We start from the raw sequence: 11,562 nt of genomic DNA, 5'->3' as shown, positions 1-11,562 counted from the left end.
GTGTGTAGTGTTGGAATAAATGTAGCTTTTAATTCCACTGCGTTGACGAGTTCCTGTCTGTTTCTGTCTCTTTCCGGTGATAATGGTAACAGGGCGGCTCTAGCGTCTGCCCATCAGGCCCAGCCCCTTCCACAGACCCTCAGTGTTCTGGAGAGTACGCCGCAGGTCCGCGGCATGCACACCATCATCAGGTCAGACACACTCATACGCGCATATAGCATGTCTGTGCAGCAGCAGTTTACTTCACACGTCTCACTGTGGTGTATGGATTATATAAACTCATCCAGATTAACTGCACAGCATCTCGTATTACTGTCCAGTGTGTAGTAACATGGAAAGACCTGATGCAAAACAAAATCATAGTTTTGATGCTTTTAGTTTAGTATTTATTTGAGGTCAGCTAAAGGCTAGTTCAGTGGTTCTACCTCTACTTATTCCACCCAACCCAACTCTGTACAAAAGTGGACAAAATGTCCTACAATATGCCAGATGTTTTTTACACAACATATGAAGAGAATATTCACAGTTTTTTAAATGCAAAACAGCAGGAAATAATATAATAGCCTGTCCCCAATGTGCTATTGGGGATTTTCTTCTTCTTCTTCTTCTTCTTTTTTTTGTTTTTTGTTTGTTTGTTTTCTGTTTTTTGTTTCATTTTCTAGGTTTGTTTTGTGGCTTTATTTATATTTTTAACTTAGATTTGTTTTCTGTATTTTAGTTTTTTGCTTTGTGCTTTTTTTGTTTTTGTTTAGTTTTTTCTTTTGGTTGGGGGGGTGTTGGTTTAGTTTTGTTGATTTACTTATGTATTTATTAATTTTTTTTTTTTTTTTTTTAAGCTTAGTTTTGTTTACTTTTTTATGCTAGTTACTCGTTTTGTAGTCTCCTTGCATTTTGTTTAGTGTTTTTTTTTGTGTGTGTGTTTTTGGTTGGTTTTATTTTGTTGCTTGCTTTTTATTTTATGCTATTTATTTTTTAGATTTGTAGTTTTCTTGTTTTAAGTATGTTTGGGGGGATTGTTTCTTTACTAAATTTTTAAGCTTTTTGTTTTCTGTTTTTTATTTTTATTTTTATTTTATGCTAGTTTTTTTTTATGTGTAGCTTACTTGTTTTTTGGTTGGTTGTGTTTGTCTGTTTATTTATTTAGCTTGGTTTTATTTTATTTCATACTAATTTCTTTGTTTTATGTTTTTTTTTTTCCCTTGGTTTTGTTGCTTTATTTATTAGCTTAGTTTTTATTTTATGCTAGTTTTTCATTTTGTAGTTTCCTTGCTTTTTGTTTATTTTGTTTGGTTGGTTTTTTTGTTGCTTTTATTTTTTTTAAGCTTTTCCTTTTTGCTTTGTATTTTTCCATGGTATTTTTCCCTTGTTTTTAGTATGTTTAGGGGTTTTGTTTGTTTGTTTCTTTTCTTTTTCTTTTTTTTTTAAGCTTTTAGTTTTTCTGCTTTTTATTTTATGTCAGTTTTGTGCTTTGTAGTAACCTTGTTTTTTGTTTTGTATTTCAGTATTTTGAGTTTTGTTTTCTGTTTGTTTTGTTGTTTTACTTAGTGTTGTTTTTGTAGTGCTTTTTTATTGTAGTGTTTTTTTTTTGTTTGTTTGTTTGTTTTTCCTCCACTTTCCCCACCCTTTCATAATACATCAGTGACCCATTATTGGATGGAAATTATCCCTCCCCCTCATACTACCTGCGACCAGCTACCAGTATCAAGAAGCAGAAGCCAGTGGCTGAAATGTAGTCATTTTGAAAGTTGTTTTTTTTTTTTTCGTTGCTTTCATCCATGTCACAGGCTATGCGTGGTTATACCAGGCTTTAACGTAAACTAACGGCTATTGCATGCTAAAATAGAACAAGTCCTACTGTGTCCCGCCTAAATGGCAGTTAGGAAAATTGCATTGGTCAGTTCGATTTACGATGTCGTAAAAGTCTGATTAATGTTAGGTTTACCAATAAAACATATGTACATTATAAAAAATATATTTTTAGTAAAAAGTTTACAAGGTTATAAAAAGGGTCTTCTGTTTTAATTCTAACGTTTTGAACACAAACACACGACTGTTTTGTCGTTCCAGTAAGTAATTGTATCATTCACGCTTGTGTTGCAGAAATAAAGAGACCAGTCGAGACGAGTTCATCTTCTACTCCAAGAGATTAATGCGGCTCCTCATCGAGAGAGCGCTGTCCTTCCTTCCATCTCAGGTGAGAAAAGACTTACAGACAGAGTGAAGATGGAGGGATTGTTGGGGAATCTTTAGATCGACCTAATAACGGCACTCAAACGGATTTGAGCGTGTGGGCACGGAGTCCTCGTCCTCAACATGGAAACTTGTCTCACTTGTCCACCGCAGTGGAAATTCAGACTGACAAACTCAACGTGATAGAAATCGGCAGCAGCATCACAGCGACCTTTACACTTAAAAAGCTCACAGGAGAAGTGCCGTGAGCTAGAGAGCTTCATGATGGTGCTGCTGACATTTTACTGTGGCTTTTAATCAGAGAGAAAGATCAGTTCAGCTACATATGATATGCCTGGACAAAAACAGCTTGACGTTGCAGTTTGTCTGTTATCTGCTGCAGGTTCACATTGTTCAGACTCCACAAGGAGAGGATTACGAGGGCAGAACCTTTCATGGAAAGAGGGTAAGAACATCATGTGCCACTAAAATGTCTTTTTGGACAATCCCTTACTAGTTCAGCCTAATCTATCTGCTTGTTTGGGGATTTTTCTCTTTCATACAGAAACGTCTTTGTTCTCTGATGTGTAGTTTAGGCCCTAAAAAGGAAATCACAGACTCGCCCTCTTTGTTTCGAGCAGATTACGGGCGTGTCGATTCTCAGGGCGGGAGAGACCATGGAGCCCGCGCTTAGAGCCGTGTGCAAAGATGTCCGCATTGGCAAAATCCTCATCCAGACCAATCAGGACACAGGAGAGCCTGAGGTAACGCCCCTTCCGTACTACCCCCTAAAATTTACTCGCATCACTATAAGCTTATTAGCGTGCATATTACTAGCATATCGGCTGTTTATTTGTACTTACAAAGAACATATTAATGCCTTATTCTGCATAACCTTGTTAGATCCCTCAATCCTTTTTTGATAACATCCCAGTATCTGTAGAAGATAAACGTTTTCTGAGCAACACATTTCACATGTTTTTTTTTGTTTGTTTGTTTGTTTGTTTTTGCTGCTTTAATATCTAGTATCTCTTATTATTATTATTATTATTATTATTATTATTATTATTATTATTATTATTATTATTATTATTAGGAATTGTAAATTTTCTTCCACTTTTTTATTTTGTTTTAGTTTTTGGATAGTCAATCAGTTGCATAATTCAAATTATGATAAATCTATTTATTAATTGTTAATGTATTCAGTTTCTTTTCTAGGAAAGACAACTAAATATGTGAAAACATTGGTTTTAGCAATTTGTGTGGTTGACACTTTTTTTTATATAAATTTATTTTATTTTAGTTTTTGTTTATTAATGTATTGAATAATGTATATTGTTTTAGCAATTTGTGTAGTTGACACTTTTTATTTATTTATTTATTTATTTTTATTGATTTTCAATCAGTTAAATAATTCACATTTACTTAGTTTTTATTACTGTTTTCAATAATGTATATTGTTTTTAGCAATTTGTGTGGTTGACACTTTGTATTTTTATTTTTTTTTATTGATTTTTTTCAATCAGTGAAATAATTCAAATTACGATAAATTCAAATTTATTTATAGTTATAGTTATTTATAGTGTATTCAGTTTCTTTTCTAGGACAAAAAAAAAATATGTAAAAAATATTGGTTTCAGCAATTTGTGTGGTTAAAACACTTTTTAAAATGAATTAACTAAATTCATTCATTTATTTATTTTAGTTTTTGGGTTTTCAATTAGTTAAATTAAAAGTATGATAAATCTCTATTTAATGTATTCAGTTTCTTTTCTAGGAAAGAAATATGTAATGTGTGAAAATATTGGTTTTCAGCAGTTTTTGTGGTTGACACTTTTTTTGAATTATTTAATTTATTTTTATTTTAGTTTATGGGTTTTCAATCAGATAAATTCAAATAATAATAATAAATCTCATTTGAATTCATATTATGATAAATATGTGAAAATATTGATTTTAGGAATTTGGTTGGTTGACACATTTTATTTATTTAGTTATTTATGCAAGTAAGTTTTGGAGTTTCAACCCATTAAAAAAAAATCTAATTATGATAAACCTCAGCAAATTGCGTTGTGTAATTTTGATTTTGATTTTCAATCCGTTAAACAATTCAAATTATGATATATCTCAATTTATTCATAGTTAATGTATTCATTTTCGTGTCTAGGCAACTAAAGGCAACTAAAGACAACTAAATAATAGCCATTTGTGTGGTTGACAAGCATTGTATGTATTTATTTATTTATTTATTTATTTATAAAAAAAAATTATATTATTTTTTGGAGTACCAATCAATTAAAAAAATCAAATAATGATAAATCTTTATTTAATTCAGTTTCTTTTCTGGTGCAGCAATGCTATTGTGCAATTTATGTTTGGAGTTTAGCTTTTAACATATTCCCATTACCTGCACAATATAATATAGAATAAATATCATTTTTAAAGAAATGGCATTACATTTTTAAATGATTGCATGAAAATTATTTTATTTCTATTCATTATTTTGATGGATGCATGTACACATATTGTTGCTGCACATTTAATCTGTCTTCTCTATTTCCATCCAGTTGCACTATTTGCGTCTTCCCAAAGACATCAGCGAGGATCACGTGATTCTGATGGACTGCACCGTGTCCACCGGAGCGGCAGCCATGATGGCCATTAGAGTTTTACTTGTAAGTCTGCATCTGAACCTTTTTCTCTTGCACACAACTGCAACACCTCTTGCCATCTAATGGAACTGATAGTGTGCAGTGCCACAGACACACACGCCTACTCAGGCACCACATGTAGAGCGGACCAGTTTGTTTGTCTCTCAGTGTAGGCGTAGCAGAGAAACCTCACTAGCTGACAGCTGCCGTACAGCATGACATAACTTTACACATTCTCGCATATTAATTCTACAGTTGATCCGAGGCTGAGCTGTATTTATCAGAGTTGTTGTGACCGTTTTTGGCGCCGGTGAAAGTTGAACAAAGTAAACACTCTCACTAGTTTAAATAGAATTGTCTACCAACTTGAAGATGCATGATCTAAAGTAATATGTATTGTGTTTAAAACTTCTGTGTTGGATAAACAAGAACACTAACTTTTGGTTTATTGGCTTTTTGTTTTGGATAATAAAGTGGAGATGCAATAGGAAGTAGAGGTAGAGAGCAGAGGATGTGACTGTATTTTCTTCATGAGGTGTGTGTGTGTGTGTAGGATCATGACGTTCAAGAGGATAAGATTCTGCTGGTGTCTCTGCTGATGGCTGAGATGGGTGTCCATTCTGTGGCTTACGCCTTCCCTCAGGTCAAAATCATCACCACCGCCGTCGACAAGAAGGTCAACGACCTGTTCCACATCATCCCCGGCATAGGTGAGACTCTGAACCCTAACGTTATTTTATCTGCTTGACTGAGGCCTTTTGTCCTAAAAGTACTAAACAAACAAGCCATTCTCACAAACTAGCCAGGAACATGTCTGGGTCATATTTCACCCCAAATCATAAGAAAAATATACATGAATAATGAAAACATGAACTTTGCTTAATGTAAAGTGATGACTTTTTTTATCCTTAGGACCTATAGGACCAATAAGGTTTTGCTTCATAGTTATTTATATATTATTTAGTGGTGTCAAAATTAGCGTGTTAAAGGAGAAGTCCACTTTTAGAACAAAAATGTACACACAATGTACTCACCCCTTTGTCATCCAAGATGTTCATGTCTGTCTTTCTTCAGTCAGAAAGAAATTGTTTTTTGAGGAAAACATTTCAGGATTTTTCTCCGTATAATGGACTGATATGGTGCCCCGATTTTGAACTTCCAAAATTCAGTTTAAATGCGGCTACAAACGATCCCAGATGTGGTTGTAAACGAGTCCAGCTGAGTAATAAGGGTCTTATCTAGCGGAACGATTGGTTATTTTAATAAAAATAATACAATTTATGTACTTTTTAATATCAAACACTCGTCGTCTTGCTCTGTCTGAACTGTTTTTGTTCCGGTTCATGACAGTTAGTGTATGTTGAAAAACTCCCATCTCATGTTCTCCCTCAACTTCAAAATCGCCCTATATCGCTGTTTTACCTTTTTTGTTAAGGGTGTTTGATCTTCTTTGCATGTTCACTTTGCAAAGACTGTGTCGGTACTTCTGCAGCGATGTAGGATGATTTTAAAGTGATTTTTGAAGTTGAGGGAGAAAATACGATTGTCTTGAGCCAAAATACACAGAATTCAGGGAGAGCAAGACAAAATGAGCATTTGAGATTAAAAAGTATTTAAATTGTATTTTTTTTAATGAAAACAACCAATAGTTTTACTAGATCAGACTCTTCTTCCTCAGCTGGGATGGTTTACAACCACATTTGGGATCGTTTGAAGCCGCATTTAAACTGCATTTTGGAATTTCAAAATCGGGGCACCATATCAGTCCATTATATGGAGAAAATTCCTGAAATGTTTTTCTCAAAAAACATAATTTCTTTATGACTGATGAAAGAAAAACATGAACATGTTGGATGACAAGTACATTGTCTGTAAAATGTAATGTAAAATGTCTCCTCAAATGGGAGACTTTTCAGACTTCACTTCAGAGCCAGGCGCAAGTCAAAGGAGTGCGAAAATTGTACCGGTGATGAAGAGCTTAAGTAGAGCATCGGTGAACTGCGGTCAGATGAGATTTTGTCAGGCTATATGTGACCCTGGACCACAAAACCAGTCATAAGGGTCAAGTTTCTTTATTATACATAATTTAAAAGCTGAATAAATAAACTTTCCATTGATGTATGGTTTGTTAGGATAGGACAATATTTGGTCGAGATACAACTATTTGAAAATCTTAAATCTGACTGTGCAAAAAAATCTAAATATTGAGAAAATCGCCTTTAATAATGTTCAAATGAAGTTCTTAGCAATGCATATTACTATTCAAAAATTAAGTTTAGAGAGATTTATGGTACAAAATATCTTTATGAAATAAGATCTTTACTTAATATCCTAATGATTTTTGACATAATAGAAAATTTTGTGACCCATATTCAAACCCATATGAAACTACGTGTATGCAATGTCGTAGTTATGTTTTCAGTTAAGTCATTAAGTTACTAAAAAGGCGATTAAAGCTGTATTAAAACTGTGCACATAAATGTTTATTATTTAAGAGTCACATTTAAAACAGTGTCAGATCCGCGTCATGTTCAGCAGCGGCAGCTTTTAAAGTAACAGCAGCCAAAATATCCTAATAATCAGCTGCTGTGACATCTGTTAATCAAAGAACATAATTAAAAAGAAGAAATCAGTAACTTCTGTAGTTTTATGCTTTACCTTTATTTAGAATTTAGTTTTGATAACTATTAACTTTAGCTATATTTTCTTGCTGAAGGGCACGGGTAGCTATATGACATTAATTATAATGGGTAAAAAAAAAAAAAAAAAAAATTTGATTAATTAGTCTTTTGAAGCGATTGACAGCATTTGTATTATATGTTAATTCTTTGATGCGGAGATTAGAACATTCAGTGTGTCACATGACCAGCTGCTAAATTTAAATCTGCTTTCCCGCCTTCAGTGGACTGAACTAAAGAGAGACTCACTCACCGCTTGTCTATATAACAACTGTTCAGTGTGTTCAACCACACGATGTTTATTTTAGGTTTCAAATACACAAGTACTAAATATACTCTGATGTTCATGCAAGTGGTAACTATAAAGGTCACTCTTTAGGGGGAGGTGGGTCAGTGTACACAGTTTACAGTTTAAATCTGACAGACTCGGCGTTGAAGTGTGACTAACATGACGGTCAACGAACATTGTTAATGTTTAAACCATGAATTTGCAATCAAATTAACCTATATTTGAACTGGTTAACCAGTTTGTGGAAAAAAATTATTATATGTAAATATAAAATATCTTGTGTTTTTATTTGGTTTTCTTTGTTGTTGTATTTTTGTAACATTTTTGTAAATGTTTTTGCATTGAAAATAGCTGCAGATGCTGACACGACACTAAAATCTGTATTACTATTACCAATTTGTAAATATTTTGAATAAAAAGGAAAAAATGAAAGAAAACCGATACATCAACCATATTGTGGATGCGGTGTGTCATGTGACAAATAAAATAAATAAATAAATAAATAAAAATCACACAGGGGGCTCAGCTAGAATATTTAAACTCTATTTTAAATATTGTAAAAAGGTTGTGTGTGTGTGGGGGTTTGTTTTATATATCCTGGTGGGGACCTAAACCTGAATACACACAGACTCGTGGGGACTCGTGTCATGGTGGGGACCTAAATGGAGGTCCCTATGAGTACAAAAGCTTATAAATCTTCTAGAATGAGTTTTTTTGAGAAAGTAAAAGTCCAGAAAGTTTCCTGTGATGGGTAGGTTTAGGTGTAAGGTGAGAGAAAATATGGTTTGTACAGTATAAAAACCATTACACCTATGGAGAGTCCCTACAAGGATTGCTGAACATTTTTGTGTGTGTGTGGGCGTGTTTTTGTGACGCATCAAGACACAAATTTGTATAATGGCATGGGTATAACATAGGTATTACAATTAGGACGTGAATTACGAGGACATTCTGAGTGTTCCCATAATTCAAAAGGCTTATAAATAATACAGAATAAGTGTTTTTTTTGTTTTTTTTTTATTGAGAAAATAAACATTTTCCTGTGACGGGTATGTTTAGGTGTAGGGTTTGTACAGTATAAAAACAATACAAGTCTATGGAAAATCCCCACAATTCACAAAAACAAACCTATGTGTGTGGTGGTGTTTTTTTCTGAAGTACGCTCACTAAGGGACTTTAGTACGATTTTACCTGAAAAGATATTAAATTATTTATCATGTTCATTTAAAAAAATCAATAACACTTTACAATAAGGTGTCATTTGTTAACATTAGTTAATGTATTAAACACAACTTGTGATTAGTTCTGTCAACCGACTAATTGTGAATAATCGCATTCAAAATAAGTTTTTGTTTAAATAATATGTGACCCTGGACCACAAAACCAGTCATAAGTAGCACAAGTGTATGGGTCAAAATTATTTCTTTTATGCCAAAAATCATTAGGATATTAAGTAAAGATCACGTTCCATGAAGATATTTTGTACATTTCCTTCTGAAAATATATATAAAACTTTTTTGATTGGTAATATGCATTGCTAAAAACTTCATCTGGACAACAAGGCGATTTTCTCAGTATTTTTATTTTTATTTTCTTTTTTAACCGTAAGATTCGAGATTTTTAAATAGTTGTATCTCAGCCAAATATTAAGAAAAAAAAAACATACATCAATGAAAACTGAATAAATTTTTCATATGATGTATAAATCTAAATTTGTGTGTGTACTGTGTATATTTATTATGTACATATAAATACACACACATGCATGTGCAAATTTATGAAAAATGTTGTTTATATATTAAATATATTTAGATAGAATATCAATTTTATGAATGTAAATGTATACATGCAAATATATTTGAAATTATATTTATATTTATATATGCATAATAAATACACAGATTATACACGCATATATTATGTAAACAAAAACTTTTATTTTGGATGCGATTGATCACAATGAATCATTTGACAGCACTAGGTTTCAACAATGACTTTCAACATTGCTGAAATTAACAGTAAGATTGATAACTGTTCACTCTTAGTTAATTTAACGAATGTTAACTAATGAAACTTACTGTAAGCGTTACCAAAAAATCTTGTAGAATTTTACCTTGCTATATTTTTGTTTATTTGGGTGTATTTTTTGTCTGTAACTCTTGTATCATTCCAACTCACTGTTTGCCATGAAGATAGCCTTCGATGCTGACATGGCAATAAACATAAATAACAACAACTACTACTACAAGTATGGAGAATCTAATGAGAATAGTGGAAATTACTACTCTGAATCATCCAGCCACATTACAGTAATGAAAATTGAGAAAATGTGCTTAATTATCATTAAAATAACGCTGCAATCAAAAAATGTGAATGATACCCAAAAAAATTATTATTTTTTTTATTTTTATTTTTTTTCCTAGGAAATTTTGGGGATCGTTATTTTGGCACGGATGCACCTCTAGACTGGAGCGATGATGACATGGACGAGCCCAGCTGCTGACCGGCCGTCACATCACCTCACCAGCACAGACTGGTGAAGCCGCTTTGATAATCACGTCAGATATTTGTACATTGCAAAATATTTTTATACTTTTTGGCACTCCCTGAAGTTTCATGTGAAGTTTTTATTCGTGAAGGTTTTATTTATTTTGTTGTTTTTTTTATGTTGTGAGTTATTTAATAATACTGACTGTCATACACAGTGTGTAATGTTTGATTCTGAAGCACACACAGTCGATTCATTGCCTTACATGTTTGCTGCCACTTTTGGAATCTGCTGTTTTAGTATTTCTGGCATGTGTATGCCATGCGTATGAATTATTATTGTACTTCGTTTCATGCAGCAGTCAAGCTTTCAAAGAGTAAAGAAAGACTCAAAGCGCTACCTTGCTACACTTCGACAGTGAATTTCTTTGAAGGACCACTTCATCGGAAAAAATGTGTGGGCGTTGCTTTTGTTTTAATCTTTGCTTTCTCTCTCGCTCGCTTTACCTGCAGACGGCTACTGACCAAACCACAGGCTGTTTTCACAACAGAGCACTGCATTCTGTACAACTTAAACATATTTTTCTAAACTTTTCAGCAAACATTTTGAGAGTTTAAGATGTTCAATTTAAGGGTTTCGAGATGCTTAATCTTTCAAACATAACTATGAAGGAGCAACTCCTGCTGAATGATCACTAATCAGCGTCCATTGATTTAAATCCATTACGATGTTTAAAGTTTTCACTTTCTGCGTGTTTTTTGTTATTTTTGACTGATCTGTCCACTGGGTCTCTAGCTGACTTTACCATATATGGCTGACGTCTGCTTGATGTTCGCTGTCACGTTGCGAACATACAGGACGTACAAGAACAAAACTAGCCCACAGGAAGTGTTGGTGTTTGGCCTGAAAATCAACCAAATGAGCATGCTTGATCTTATTATGGATGTTGCATTGATATCTCTTTGTTGTTTCATTTTACCCCACTGAGCACTTTGAGAAAGTACATTGCGTGAAGAAATTATCATAGAAATATGATACAATTGTGTTTTGTTTGTTTATGCTGACGTATATGTTTGATTTATATAGTTAACCAAAAAAAACAATCCTGAGATGCAAAATACAAAAAAGTGGTCTTTTTTTAATGTTCAGCAGAAAATATGAACTATATTGTATTCGTATGGGAGCACTGAGATAATATCAAGGCCTAGTGAATGTATCTACTGTGACTTTTGTCCCACGCAGGAATAAAAGTCTAGGATTTGTGCATAGCAATTTATTTTACACACA

General features: G+C 33.1%; 1 protein-coding gene across 4 annotated transcripts in view; it reads left to right on the top strand.

Moving 5' to 3' along the window:
* Nucleotides 1-11,194, top strand: part of uckl1b (uridine-cytidine kinase 1-like 1b) — a 42,475-nt gene extending 31,281 nt beyond the window's left edge. For all 4 annotated transcript variants that reach the window (XM_051096218.1, XM_051096219.1, XM_051096220.1 and 1 more), the window contains exons 9-15: nt 93-191; nt 2,101-2,194; nt 2,573-2,635; nt 2,811-2,933; nt 4,737-4,844; nt 5,374-5,530; nt 10,211-11,194. In XM_051096218.1, coding sequence (XP_050952175.1) covers nt 93-191; nt 2,101-2,194; nt 2,573-2,635; nt 2,811-2,933; nt 4,737-4,844; nt 5,374-5,530; nt 10,211-10,290 — 724 coding nt within the window. In that variant the 3' untranslated portion in view covers nt 10,291-11,194. The remainder of the gene's footprint in view (nt 1-92; nt 192-2,100; nt 2,195-2,572; nt 2,636-2,810; nt 2,934-4,736; nt 4,845-5,373; nt 5,531-10,210) is intronic.
* The last annotated feature ends 368 nt before the right edge of the window (nt 11,195-11,562 follow it).

This window comes from Labeo rohita, chromosome 23, assembly GCF_022985175.1.
Source record: "Labeo rohita strain BAU-BD-2019 chromosome 23, IGBB_LRoh.1.0, whole genome shotgun sequence".
Classification (NCBI taxonomy): domain Eukaryota; kingdom Metazoa; phylum Chordata; class Actinopteri; order Cypriniformes; family Cyprinidae; genus Labeo; species Labeo rohita.
Note: the sequence above shows the minus strand (reverse complement) of the source record. Positions and strands in the feature narration are given on the sequence as shown.